We start from the raw sequence: 15,281 nt of genomic DNA on the forward strand, positions 1-15,281 counted from the left end.
GAACTTGGTGTTAAAAAAAATTTTTTTATTTAGAAATAATTTCAAACTTACAGGAAAGTTGCAAAAATAATAAACAATACATAGAACTCCAATGTACTCCCGGCCCAGATACATAGATTCACTAACTATTAGCATTTTGCCACATTTTTTCTATCATTCTATCTATCTATCTATCTATCTATCTATCTATCTAATCTATTTCTATCATCTATCAATCTATTTTCTAAATATTTGAGATTAGATTGTATGCATATCATTGTAACACTTAACACTTCCATGTATACTTCCTGAGAGGAAGGATACTCACTTATGTAACCATCTTAATTATAGCTATTAAACTCAGGAAATTTAATATTGATAAGCATACTGTCCATATTTCAATTTTTTTTTATTGTTCCAACTATGTCCTTTTGGACTTTTTCTCCTCTATAATTAGATCCAATCCAGAATCACATATTTGCATTTAATTGTTACTGTTTTTTTCAATCTCTCTTTTTCAAATGTGGCAACATAGATAATGTAAAATTTCTCATCTCAACCACTCCCAAGCATATATTTCAGTGGCATTGATCATATTCATAATATTGTGCTACCATCACCACACTCTTACCAAAACGTTTCCATCATCCCAGACAAAAACTCTGCATCCATTACACATTAACTCCCCATTCTCCCTTCCTCTACCCTGACCCCTGCTAACTTGTACTCTCCTTTCTGTCTCTGTGGACTTGTATATTTCAAGTATTTCATATAAGGGGAGTTATACAAGATTGTTCCTTTTGTGTTTGGCTTATTTTCCTCAACAGGATGTCTTCAAAGTTCATACATGTTGTAGCATGTATCAGAAGTTCATTTCATTTTATGGCTGAATACCATTCCATGGTATATACCACATTTTTTTTTTTTTTTTTAAAGAGAGGGAGGAAGGGAAGGAAAGACAGAGAGAAGGAAGGAAGGATGGAAGGAAGGAAGGGAAACATCTTTAAACATTTTCTTGTTTTATTGTATTTTGTTTATTTGTTTGTTTTTTACATGGGCTGGGGCCGGGAATCGAACCGAGGTCCTCCGGCATGGCAGGCAAGCACTTTGCCCGCTGAGCCACCGCGGCCCGCCCCGATATATACCACATTTTGCTTACCCTTTCATCTGTTGATGAATTCTTAGGTGGATTCTATCTTTTGGCCAGTTTGAATAATGCTGCGGTGAACACTGAGGTACAAATACCTGTTCAAGTCCTTGTTTTCAGTTCTTCGGGGTATACCTAGAAATGAGATTGCCAGGTCATATGGGAAGTCTATGTTACTTTTTGAGGAACTGCCAAACTTTTCCACAGCAGCTGTGCATTTTATATTCTCATCCACATGTATGAAGTTTCCTTTAAAAAAAAAAAAAAGATAGCCATTCTAGTGGGTGTGAGGTGTTATCTCGTGGTTTTGATTTGCATTTTCTAAGTAGCTAATGATATTGAACATTTTTTTATGTGCTTCTTGGCCATTATTTATCTTCTGTGGAGAAATGTCTATTCAAGTCCTTTGCCAGTTTTTTAATAGGGTTGTTTGTGACCTGGACTTTAACTGCATATCTTGTACGCAGAGTAGAAAGCCATCTTTGGGGGTTCTCTTTGAATATAACCACTTACGTGCTTAAGAGCACAACAAGATTCTCAAGGTTTGGTTATGAGCAAAAACTCCTAGCACCTTGCATATCTTACATGTAGATTCCCTTGGAAGCATGAGAGTTTCTTTAAAAACTACAAACTCCACATTTAGCAGGGTGACACCCCTGAGTGACCGAGTGGTCAAACTGCCCTTCCACACGTTAAAGGGGAGGAAGTGATAATCCTAAATCTTTTGTGACTGCTTTGTGGTGCAGATAGCTGGTACTTAGAGTTAAACATAATTATCCTGTAAATTACAGGAGCTTAATTCAGCCCAGTAATGCTGCTGCACTGAATGGACAGATTCAGGAACTGTGATCAAGCCCAGTTTCTTTGGTTATGCATTAGCTCAGGCACTCAATGCTGGGAGCAGAATAAAAGCATTGAGGCAAAGGACCAGTCTGTTTCCAACTTTCTTAGGAGCAGGGGAAGTAGTTAAATGTTTGGATTTGAATGAGATATCCTACTGGAAAGGGGAAAATTTATGGCAGCATGGGATGTTAGAGAGTCAATAATTAAGCAGAGAAATGCAATATAAGAAACATGGAAATAGGACTTGCCTGGATGAACAGCACTGAATTATAAATACACATACATGTGAATGCACATATAGGCTGATTGTTATTCCAAATTTATCAAAGCTTCAGGTGTGTGAGTAACATTTTCATTTAGGGACATTTGAGAATGGGTCTTGGAGAAAGGACAAATGATTTATCCTGAATTTAAGAGGGTAAGATGCAGTTGGAGATTGGCCGCAAGAAACCTTAAGTGTGTTATGAATAAAACAAAAATTTTAGAAAAGAATGTGGGTATTCAGAAATCTCAGAGCAAAGCTCCAATAAGATAATGTCTTGATTAAAAGCTACACTGGGAAGTGGGGGATGTTACAGACATCTGTTTATTTAACATTAGACATCCAAATATTTAACAATCCATATAGTTCTGGCCTGGGAGTAAGCCTGCAGTCTGAGCGTACCCAAATATGCTGGCTACGAGTCAGCCAACAACTATGGTGGGAAGTTTGCGTATTTTTAACAGAGAATTACAAGGCGGGGTGGGGGAATTTTGGCAGTATTGGTGGTAATGGTAAGGCTGGAACTATAGAAGCAAGCTGAACTGTTACACTATTTGGGGGAAATCTTCAGCATAGAAAATGTAGTCATGGTGTATTGTGGTATGATGTTGTACTTGATCCAATCAGAGATTAGAACACAATGTTGTGGTTAGTTTCAGGATTGAAAAAAAGACAGCCAGTGAGGTGTGTTTCTGCTTAAGCTCCAAGGAAAGCAATAAACACGGGGCAACAAAGCATTTCTGTTCTCATCTACCCATCCCCCAAAAGACCCTTTTGTGAATAACAGGAGCTACTTGAGATGGCGAAGCCACCTCACAGCGATTTCACCTTAAAGTCTGGCCTGTCCTGCAATGCAGGGAATATGGTGTCCCACTGGGATAATGTTCTGTAGACTCTCTAGGGGTAAGATTTCTTGGTCAACACTCAGGCTACAGCTTCAAAGTTGATGAGGGAAGAAGATGTGCTCATTTAGATGGGGAGTATGTAAGTGTGTATCCCATTGGGTTATAGATTCACCTTGGTATTTTTTGGTCAGATAATTAAAGGTGGAACCTAGGCTTTTCCTAGCCTGGCCCTGATGGCTCCCTCCGCTAGGTTTCTTTGCCCACAGGTCCTCTTGTACTGGCTCAAAGTCAAGGATGTTGCTTTTCATTCTCTGGCTTCTTCCCCACAAGTTCATAATTGCCAACATTCCCTTGCAAGAACAGCTGAGAGAGAGAGAGAGGAAGCTACACTTGGAAAGAAGATTGCTTTGTACTTTATTTACAACAGACTGTAAGAAAAAGTTATTATTAATAATAAATAACTGGGAAGAAACACAAAACAGCCATAAAATGACACAGAAGGATGGCATATGTGAGGATCAACTTTTGTTTGCTTTGCTTTGTAGTCTGTAACACTGTGCGTTCCAACACTTAGCCCTCCAGCAGTGGCAGTGGTATATTGACTAATCTACCCAAGCAAGATCCCAGCTCAAGACGGAAACACTAAAAATTACATTTGAAGCTACATAAACTGGCCATCGGTGTAACATTAATTCAAAGAATCTCCTTTTGGTGATACATAGAAAATGAAGGCAGATTTGCCACTTGACAGACATGCTTTCATTTAAAAGCAAAAACACTGAGAGGCATATCCTAAAGCGTTTGTTAACTTAACAACCAAATTACATTTTATAATGGCATCTGAAAAGTTCTTGACATGTTCACATTCTCTTATTGCACTAGTTCCTAAAAAGCTTAAATACTTATACTTTAAATGCAAACAGGTTATTTTGCAGGTACTGTGTAGAAGACCCCAATATGCTTTACTTGGGCATGCTAACACTGTGCTAATGTATAACATTTCAGTTTCAGCAAGAATAAATAGTTTAAAATAGTTTATTTTGTGATCGAATTGCAGTCACTGGACAGATTTTTTCTTAATTTCAAGAACTATGTCTCAGATTGTCACCTAATCTACTGAGTCAGATAACCAGACAAGAACTGAAACTGTTCAGACAATTCCTCTCTATTGGATCATCTGATTTACATTGTATGCCGAGTAAATTATACTCTGGCCTTTTTCTACAGCAAAACTCCTATTGACCTAAGCCAGCTGGTGACATATTACTTATTATCTCTTAGCCATAAAAAAATGCTAAGCAAAATAGAATTAAAAAATACATACACATACATTAAGCCCTGAAACTTCCACAGAGAAATGATTCCCCAAGAGTGTCAGAATTTATATTCCCTTAGGTGACTGTTTTATGACAGTGTCTTGCAAGAAAACCACATAATTACTTTTGGGGGTACTGTTGTGTTTTTAAGTGTCTCCGTTATATATCCACAAATGTGCTACTTAGAGATTTATTTTCACAACTAAAGACATGGCTGATAAATGCTCCCAAATAAATTAACACAGAAGAGTTTATAAATTAGTTAGCCAATGAAGCCACTTACTATTTTAGTTATAATTGTAAGAACTGAAAAATGTCACAACCTCCTTTGCTGTCATGCTTTTCCTTTACTTTGTCTTATTACAGTCCAAAAGAAGAAAAATGAAATGATCTTCAGATCTAATTTCTGACAAAGCTTATCGGATAGAAACATCGAGGTCTTCCTGTCCCAGGAAAGCACAGCCAAAGCAAAAGTGCTTGTACGTATAGCCAATGGGAAGCATAGGAGCATTTTATATTTGAAATTCATCCAAAGTAATGAAATTTATGGTTATTTTGATGATCTCCACCAGCATTAGAGATGAAGATAGGGTGAACATACATACATATATGTTATCCTATGGATTATTTATTTTAATTTGGCTACCAGAGAGTTAAAACTGGTTATGCCTGGTTCCTTATGTATATATATATATACATTTATAATACAATTTTGGTGAACAAAGTTGAAGATTTTCACATGGCAGACAGAGGCACTGAGTTAGAGATTCTGTTTTTCCCCAAACATGCTTAGTGAATTCAAGTTTCTCTTTTTTTGTTTTCTTCTAAATTTCCATCATGCAGCCATCTAATTTCCATTCTTACAAGAATTATTAATATTCTATATACATGCTCATCGCAGGCTTGTATCCCTCAATAACAAGTTCATATATGGAGAATGTGAAACAACATTTGAAAACCAAGATATATATATAAAATATTGAAGTTTTTTATACCTCATCATGACTGGACTAATATTGAAAGCAGCTAAAGGAGTACTGCATTCTCTACCCCACTCTGCCATTTTTTTTTTAAGTGCACCTAAACCACATGTGGACAGAAAAACAACGTATTTCAGATCACGCACATTTGTTGGCTAGGAATGACGCTTTCATGGGAGGCTTTGCAACTGATGTCTGTGGTATTATCCAGGCTATAAAAGAAATAAAACTCACAAAGGAAATCACAAATGAGTTTCCTGAAGCATGTAGAATTGTTCACCTTGAAAGCAGAAGAGAAAATAGCCATGGCATTAATGGAAAAATTAGGTGCCAAATGTGTTAACCACATAAATTAAATTCATTCTGTATGAAAATAATGATACCCCCATCCTGATTTCAGCTTGTAAATGATAAGCAAAGACCTGCACTATCTAGGTGTCTTCTGAAAGTAGAATTTTGCTTTCTAAAACAATCTTGTGAGAATCAAACTTTTCGTTTAGGACTACTGTGTGGAGAAGGAGCCATTGAGAAGTCCAAGAGTTTGATAAAAGATTAAATTTCCCCACAAGCAAAAGTCATGCTATCAAACCATGCAAAGAATTCGTCTTACTACGAGGCTATCATTCTTGCAACTGTTTCCTCTTGAGTTCTGGATTTTTTTTTTTTAAGCTAAATGTCAACCTACAGATAAAGAAATGATCTTGGCAGTCTGACAAATGATGTAGAATACTTTGGTGCTGGCTCATGGAGCCAGCGCCTGCACCTTGGGGCAGCTCATCAACCCAAAAGACACTACCCAGAGTACTGAGCACTGAGAGAGAAGCAGGCAGGGTCCACTGGCCCACAGGCTGTGGAAAGAGGCTGTGCTCCTTGGTCTCTTTTGTTTCCTTTGGAATCTGCATTTTGGAAAGGTTCCTTTCGTGAGGTTGGAGGTCACGGTCAGGAAGGCCAGCTGAGGAAGGGGCCTCGGAGTTGCCCAAATACCCTTTTTCTCTTCCTCTCTTGGAGGACAAAAGTTAATGCTGAGATTCCGCTTGCCCTTCCTTCTGTGTTTAAAGGCAGTGAGGTGCGAAGGTGACAGAGTTTTTTCGTTAGACTGAAGGAGCATTCTCTTCCTGCCACTTTGGTGAATGATCTTGCCTCTTGCAGACCTTGATTCTAATCCTGCATCACTACTAGCAGAAAAGAAAACTAGACAGAGCAGCATCTCTCATCACTCCTCCTCCTCCATTTTACCCTACAAATAGGAGTCATCAATTCCACTCATTCTCTCCTCCCTCTTGGCAGCATTTACTTCTGTGACATTCCCAATAATATTTGGATTTAATGTAAGGAATAAGACAATGACGCTTCTAAGATTCGGTGATGGCCAATCCATTCCAGGGAAGTTTGGAGGATATCATTAAGAGTAAAACAATGGGAGACAGTTCTCCTTTTTAAAGTTTGTGCACCAGATTTCCTGACAGTGATAAAGCCCAGTTCCTGTACTCTACCCTTGAATTTCTTGGATTGGGCAAATAATCAATGAATTCTACTCAATGAATTGTAATTTCGGAGAATCTTAGTGGATGATGGAAGCTGTCAAGTCAAGGTTTGTTGATACCTGTAGAGAAAAAAAGATGTTTGCCTCACCTGGGCCTCTTGTCTCCTAAACGAAAGCATTCCACAATCAGTCAATTATGATCACATTCACCCATGGATTCTTAAAGATTTCTGAGGCCACAAGGGCACAGAGGGGAAAGTTATTAAAAGACAGAAACAAGTGGAATCTTTATTAAATTCTGTGAAAGGTATAAATAAGTTATTAATTGCACTTGGAGCCTGTATAGGTTGATAATTAAAATTTTGTAAAAATTAGAGTCAATTAGGCCCCAAATCCTGAGTCAGACTAACCAAACTAGGAATCTCAGTAACTACTGGTATTCAAGTATTGGTGATCAGCAGTTCAAAATTTAACCATTAGGTGTATGTGATGCCTGAGAGTGTTTTTTGAGAATTTCAGGTTTGGTGGGAGGAAATCAACTTTCCCTATTTTACCACATCTTGTAAAAAAAGTGATGCAAAGTTGTCATTTGTTTTCCCATGAAGTCCATGTTGCCCTCATGAAAGGCCCAACTGCAAGGCTTACTCTCTGGCTTATAGCTGTCGCTATGGAAGTTTCCTTCTGTTCTTTGCAAGTCTTCCCTCTTACATCTAATGTGATGTGTGGCATACTTAGGGATTCATATTATATGCGAAATCACTTAACCTCATGCACACTCAGAGATCGAAAGAACATGTTTGAGTGACAAAGCAGTCTTTCTTTATATCAGAAGATTCTTTAAAAAAACAAAAACAAAACCAAAAACCCAAAATGAAAATATAAAACCCCATGAAATATTCATATTAAGTTACTCTGATTTGGGCCAACATGGCTTATCTGAAGAGTGCATGCCAGGTAAATTCAGGGTGGTTTTTTTCTCAGGGTCTGGAAGCGTGAGAGTTTCTGGGGCAGACTTTTTCCGGGGCCGATCTTTAGGAACTGACAGAAATTCTGGCGCGTCTGTGGACAGAGGTGTGGAGGGGGCGCTAGAAGGGGCACTGCGGACTGAAGAAGGCAGAAGGGGGATGCTTGAGATAGAAATTGCAGGTGGGAAAACGCCAATTTTCTCATTGGTGGCTTCCTGAGTGGCTCGTTCAAATTCTCGGACTTCATCCATTGTCATGTCTTTAGAGAAAAAACAAAACAAAACAAAGTACTGTGAGCAATTATTGACAAGAGATAGAAACAGATTTATCACCATGCTTGTATTTTTAAGGAAATATAGAAACTCCATCACAAGGGGGGCTTCTTCAGATAACAAACCCAAATTATTATTTAAATGCTCAATCTGAATTTTTTCTTTTTGCTTTAGGCAACCCCCCCCAAAGCAATATTCCTGTATGAATATCCATCCAAGACTTTTCAAAGCACTCTTCAATAAGTGTTTTAAGTATTCTGAATGAGGATTCACAGGAAAGTTACACAACTACCCTCCGGGAAGTGTGTGTGTGTGTATGTGTGCGCATGCGTGTGAGTATGCATGTGCACATGTGTACTGTTGGACATAACTGGTATTAGATCTCATCAACTATTCCATAAACGGAAGGTACTTAAAACAACTAATTGCCCTGCAATGATACATTTTATTGTCTACTTTAGAACACAGAAGTACGAGAATACCTTTGTAGAGTAAACAAGTAAATCATCAGAATTCCTCAACATGCTTTTAAATCCATAACTATAATTTTTGTGTTCTGAGGGTGCAAAAAAGGTTGTGGCTACTGTCTACCCTGACTGAGACCTGTGTTTTAATTGTTTCAACTTAAAAAACAAATAAGACAATGACAACTGCAAATGTCTAGCAAATAGAATCATTTCTTAAGGAAATTTTTAATGTCTTTTTTTTTTTTAAGAAGCATCATTTGGAATCCAATAAATAAATGCCGTGATGCCTCTTTTTTTTTTTTTTAGCTTTAACAATGGGAATTTATTCACTCACGCTTTGAGACTGGGAAAAAGTCAGTGATGTCTCATTTAACAGGCATTGTTAGATTGTGTAGATTTTCCAAATACCTGAAATGTTCTTATTATGTGAGAAAGTGAAAAAAAATTTAAATGTAAATCTTTCCCTTATGTATTTAATGTATTATACAATACACTTACTACTTTTTGGACAGAATATACTGAAAATACATCACCATACTATAATATAGTGATGACTTGTTTCTCAGTTGCTATTTACTTTTTATAACTGGATGTGTCTTCTCATTCTCAGGAACTGTGCTGCTATTATTATTACTAATATTAATTATTTTCAGTCTGGCTATCCCTGGTATCCTTTGCCACTTGAAACATGAATGTGCGGGGAACAGAGAAACCAGGTAATTGGACTTATTCGAATAAGCACTAAGTGGAGGCCTCAGAGGCCCATCCTTGAGTAAAAGGCTAAATCTGCTGTTGTGGATTTTGTACATTTATTTCCGTTTCTTAGAGGCCCACTTTTCATTCTTATTCTCTGCCATGTACTTTAGTAGTTGAAACTTCATGAGCTGATAATGCAGGAGTAAACTAGCGTGAAACAATATAAACTGTGTAATGAATATTCATAATACTGTTTTAAACATTAGGTCTCAACATACGAGCAAACCAGAACAATTTTTCATAAAACAAAATCCTTAGGAGGATTTTCTGGAAACAATAATTAAAATTTTCTGACAGGAAAAAGTTTTTAAACAGGAAATAGGGAATTACAATTGTGCAGCTATAACATGAAATTTAGAAGATATCAAGAAAAACCATAACTGTAAACTTATCGGATTATAAAAAATTATTAAGAATATTAAACAAGCTAAGAAATGAGATTAAGGGCTTTTTAAAAGGAGAGTACTTATTTCAAATAAAGTTGAGACTCTCAGAAAAATTTCAGCAAATAGGAATATGTTTCCGCTATAGCAAAGGGTTATTATTGAAAATTTAGACTAAACAAATAGCTGATTGCTGTTCTCCACACATCCAGCAGGGGGCAGAAATCATCCAAAGTACAGAATGTTTGATTTTATACTCCCAGAGTCTCTTAGAGTTCCCTTCCTTGAAGGCTTTGGAATTGCTCATTTGAAGAGGAGACTTATTTTCTTAGTGTCGTGTTCAAGGATGTTAATTTTGCATGATATCAATCTAATTTGAGTCCCTGCTCAGATTGATGATTTAAATTTTTTTTAACACCCATGCTATTTCCATTGGACAACAACCTCTTGATTTAAACTGTTTTTCATTATGCTAGAGGAGAAAGAGGGAAAAAATAAACGATCCCCAAATCCATGAAATTCCAAAGAATAAGGGCAACGTAAGGATTGAAAATAACCACTTAGTAACTTCTGAGGAGGTGGGGTCTCCTGTACTGGTGTAATGCAGCAGAGTGAACAAAAAGAACCATTCTAGGTATCACCTTTTACATAATAAATTGACTTTATAACAGTGGTAATCATAGTAAAACTGAAAGGAAATTAAGTCAGAAGCCTTAAGCCATAAACCGCAAGAACTCAGAATGAGAAAAGCACTGCACGTATTATCCATTGAACATGTGGCATTTCCCCCTTTCCTCTGGCTTCCTTTCTCTGGTCATATTTACAGTGAGCAGCTCTCTGATAGCGGCTGGGGGGAACTGATGTCTTAACATTCCTAAAAGAAAAGGTAACTGAAAGTGATGGAAATTTAAGGACAATTTTCTTAATGAGCATTTCTAACTTTAAAACAGGCAGGACAGGGGAAGATGTATTGGAAGGAGGGCCATATTGGTCTGTGGATAGAGAGGAAAACCTTAGTTTTATCTGAACAATTTTCTCCAAAACCAATCACTGCATGCAGAGGAAGAGTTAGGGCCACTTCAACTTCAAGGGCAGTCACATGCATCCAAACAGCAGCACAGGAGCCTTGCAGGGGTAGGACACGTTCCCAAGACATGCTCTACAAACTTAATTTAAAACTTCCCAAGTACAACCAAAAGGTCTTCACAATTCTAAAGCATCCATTTGCAACTCTAGCCACCTCTCAATTTTCTACATTATCACTTTAAAGAGAATCTAGTCTGTAATATTTCTAGGACCAGGGCTAATGGACATGAGGGCTCAAGCTGGCTCCAAAAGAGATCACAGCTCTAGTGAAGACAAAGATAAATGATTTGGAGATGATATATATTTTTCCTTATTATCTGCCTCGCCTTTTCTCTTCATTAGCATGAATGACCGAGAGATAACTATATAAAATGTTGGCTTACACATGTAGTTGGTTCCTGGTTTCCAACGTGTATAAAATCTGGAAGTTCTCTGAGGCTCAAGTCCCAGGCTAGATTCACTCTGCAACCCAGCACATTTGCACTCACCACTCCCTTCAATGCTCAGGCAGTGTGGAAGCACAGATTGCAGCCCAATCTTGAGATTAACCTCAGTAAAAGGGGATGGACTGGGCAAAACAGCTATAAAGAGTCGTAGAAAGCATTTCAAAGCAAATGTAAAGGCCCCCCAAATAGCAGATAAGCCAGAAGCCTTCCTTTGCATAACTGAGTGTTAACTATGTTTTGAAAAGTTACTGACGCGTTGTTCTAGTTGACATACGACATCCATTTGTACCCCTCTGCTCTTTCATGGTGCAGGCAGTTTTACTAGGACTGCAAAACGTTTCCACTCTCCATGTTCTTGGTTTTATGACTGAAATAACTCCCAAGTCAAGTGGCTTTAAAGAACTGGACTATCTGGAAGTGAGAGCTGACAGTGTCCAATTGAGACCCGGCTCAGGTTCTTCACCAACAGCCTCTGAGCAACGACATGTTTTTGAGGAAGGGTGGGGACTGGAAGTCTGCAATATTGCAAAGATCAGTTTAATGTGTGCATTTGCTAAAGGGTGGACAATATGCTTTAAAAGTACTACATACACTTGTTTTGGCATGGCTCTCTATGTCATCCACAGTGGAGGAATGCTGATTGCATACTTTTATGTTGGTTTGTTCATGCATATTTTTCTCGTATTCTCGAACATCATCCATTGTCATATCTGAAAGAAGGTCAAGACGTTGGCAACTTGCGTTATTAAATGCAAACTTTCAATGGGAGACTTGAAGGAAAGATGGTAACTTAGCAGAAGCCAAAGAGAGGTTTAAAAAGCAGGGAATTCACTAACTTTATGAACAGTAAATCATAAAGTTAGCTAAACCAGCCAAAGGGGGAGTAAGTGCAAGGAAGTTAAGTTAAAACAGCCTTTGAACAGAGAAGAGTGGAAATTGTTTAGGGGTGTTTCTGTCAAGTGAGCTAGGTAGCTGAAAAGTATTAGCACATGGGCAGTGCCTTAGCTGGAGATCTCCTAAAGCATTGTTAGAAGATCACTTAGGGATAGGGGTTCGGGTTTGTTCGGTTTAATACTTACCTTCCATATACCTTTCAGAATAGATTTAGAGATTCTTTCACTTAATGCATTCAACAACAGAAAGGACACTTTCATTGCTATTATGGGAAACATGCCATGGAAGGCAGAGAAATGATGTTCACTGGTAACCCTTGAGATGTGTGGAATTCTCACGCAGAGATATATTTTCACACGGAATACATGGTATCAGATTAGTTCAGGTCTGCTGTTGAACTTCAAGTCTAGCCTAACAGCTTGAAGACGGCTGGCACTACTTCCACCCACACTCATCTATAAATAAAATGGCACATGACATGATTATAATTTTTTTGGCCAGAGTTTGTGGTTTTTCAGTATCTCAGGATAATAATCTCTTAATCCAGTGGTTCTAAATGGTGAGAGTGGTGGGGTGTTAGGTAAGATTTTTGGTTGTTACAGCTGGAGAGAGGGTGATGCTGGCATCGAGTGGGGAGAGAAACATCCTACAATGCACAGGATGGCTCCCCATAAAAGAAGTTTCTGGTCCAAAGTGTCAACAGCACCAAGACTGACACTTAATCCAACTGATTAAAAAACCTTAAACAAGAAACCCATCCATCTTCAGCATGTGAAATGTATAAAAATGACAATTAGTCTCACTTCCAGCCCCTTGTTTTATCCCCACACCCACCCCAATCCTTGCTTATTTTGCATGTGATCAGCAGTTTCCCCAGGTGGGCATTCCTCTGTTGTTCTCTTGGCAGAATTTAACTTCACACCTCGTTACAATGAAGGTATGCTGAACAATTGCTTAATCTACCACCCTGATCACTAATTAGTTTGGCAGAGATTTAGAGCGAGTATTCACAGCTGGAATTTTTCCCTAAGTATTTTCTGTATCATGTGGTTCAGTGTCTTTTTATATCATGCCATGTGTCATGTGAGAGTCTCTTCATTTCCAGAGGCAGACTTGCCAGAAGCTTATGATTTAATTTAATGTGGTCTGGGGCCAAGATGGAGTGCGGCTCTAAATCCAGACTTGGGCTATTTTACTTCGCCAATGATCCCTCTGCACCTCGAAATTGTCAATCAAAAATGCTGTCCATAAGCAATGTAAGTATCAAGGATGCTAAGTAGCAATCTGGCCAAGCAAAGAGCATGCTTTTCTTTTAGAAAATGGAGGTAACCAGAAAGCAATAAAGAGATGCTGCTTTGTGACTAAAGCAAATGCATCTTAGTTAATAGCACATTCTTTCAATACAATCACTTAAATTTCAATGGCTAGCTATTAAAATTTCTTAAACACAAATATACCTGGAATGAATACTAAATTCAACATTAAGAAATTTTTTTTCCCAATTCGTAGGCTCATTAGACCATTTCTCCCCACCCCCACTCCCAATGATAGGACAGTAATTTGGAAAACAAAAGCAAAGGAGTTTTAGTTTCTTTGTCCTTGTAAATCTCAATAGAAATCATCATCTTCAATTATCTCAATGTTAAGAGAGGGGCTTAAACTTTGTGACCTTGTGCTTTCAAAGACACAATTTTATGAACGTGAAAAAGGATTTAGCTAAAAGAAGTTCATTGCTTCCCTGTTTATAACAGTGAAAAATGGAAAACAACCCAAGGAATGGATATTATTATGTAATAGTTTAAAATGATGTCGACTAATATTTAATACTATGGAGAGAGACTCTTGATAAATTGTCAAATAAAGAAATAGGAGGTAACAATTTGTTCAAATTGTATGAAATCAGTTTTGTAAGAAAAACACACATTAAAAAAAAAAAGACCAAAAGCATACATTTTGTTTTTAGGAATTTAAATTACAGGTATTTTTCATTTTCTTCTTCTTCAATCTATATTTTCTAAATTTTCTACATCAAATACGCATTGCTTGTGTAAGATAGAAAAAAACGGGTGGGCCACGGTGGCTCAGCAGGTAAGAATGCTTCCCTGCCAAGCCCGAGGACCCGGGTTCGATTCCTGGTGCCTGCCCATGTAAAAAAAAAAAAAAAAAAAAGATAGAAAAAAAACCCTAGTATTTTAGAAACCTATTATTTTTAGGAAGATGGATAACATCAATTTTGGAATTGGTAAAGAAAAGGCACTTTTCTAGAATTTCTGACCACTATAGAAACATAATCCCTTATTTAACAAAAAATGAATAAAACCACCAAGTATCAGAAAATTTCATCTAAAAGGAAAAAAATTTCTCAATTAAAGCATAAGAATTAATATTTCCAGTGGGGTAGGTTCTCTAAAAGATGATGATAATTTGGTCCCCACTGAGGCTGAAAGGAAAGTATGTTTGTCTAAATTGTGAAGTAGCTCCAGATACCATAAATGCTCATAGAAATCATGTGAACATTTTCAATATTCTTAGTAATTTATGGAAAGCCTAATCAAGTGAAAACGTTCCTATTCAGTTTATCTGGTAAAATGTACTTCGTCTTGCTTCTGCAAAGTATATTAGCTAAAACTCTATCTATGAATCAATTTTTTAGTAAATTGAATTATATGTGCCCAATGACAGATTATACTTTCAGAGATAATTCCTCTTCCTTACTGACTGATTTTCAATGATCAGAGTGACTTCTAACAATTTAGGTTCATATCTCTTTGCTTCCAGCAAACAATTGTTTACGAGTAACAGAGAAACTCTTAATTAAAAAGGAAACTTGTGCCAATAATTTGTAAACAAATTTGCAAACAATCAGCCCTTAGTTTATGGATTTCTGAAAGGTCAGAATTTTACTTAGAGGTTTTCTTAAATAAGGGTTCTTAAAAACACCTGAGCTAATTAATTGCCTGATTTAAGAGACTATTGGAATAAATACAGTATTTCTTCTAAGAGAGGTGTACCCTAATACCTTTGAAACTTTGCTAACAGAGGTGAACTGATGTAATTGGCACTGGGAGGTATTGGGGTAGTGGTGGTGGAATAAAATGTCCTCCTTGTACTTCAGTGGGACAAGATTTCCTTTCCGCACCTTCTCTGGAAACCCTTC

General features: G+C 37.4%; 1 protein-coding gene across 1 annotated transcript in view; it reads right to left on the minus strand.

Annotated features, from left to right (window-relative positions):
* Positions 1-7,966: 7,966 nt before the first annotated feature.
* The window catches only part of PITPNC1 (phosphatidylinositol transfer protein cytoplasmic 1), a 269,957-nt gene continuing 262,642 nt past the window's right edge, over positions 7,967-15,281 (minus strand). Inside the window, exons 9-10 of the mRNA XM_077163621.1 lie at positions 11,822-11,940; positions 7,967-8,079 (exon numbers count right to left, since the gene is read on the minus strand). Coding sequence (XP_077019736.1) covers positions 8,074-8,079; positions 11,822-11,940 — 125 coding nt within the window. The 3' untranslated portion in view covers positions 7,967-8,073. The remainder of the gene's footprint in view (positions 8,080-11,821; positions 11,941-15,281) is intronic.

This window comes from Tamandua tetradactyla, chromosome 6 (assembly GCF_023851605.1).
Source record: "Tamandua tetradactyla isolate mTamTet1 chromosome 6, mTamTet1.pri, whole genome shotgun sequence".
NCBI classification, from domain to species: Eukaryota; Metazoa; Chordata; class Mammalia; order Pilosa; family Myrmecophagidae; genus Tamandua; species Tamandua tetradactyla.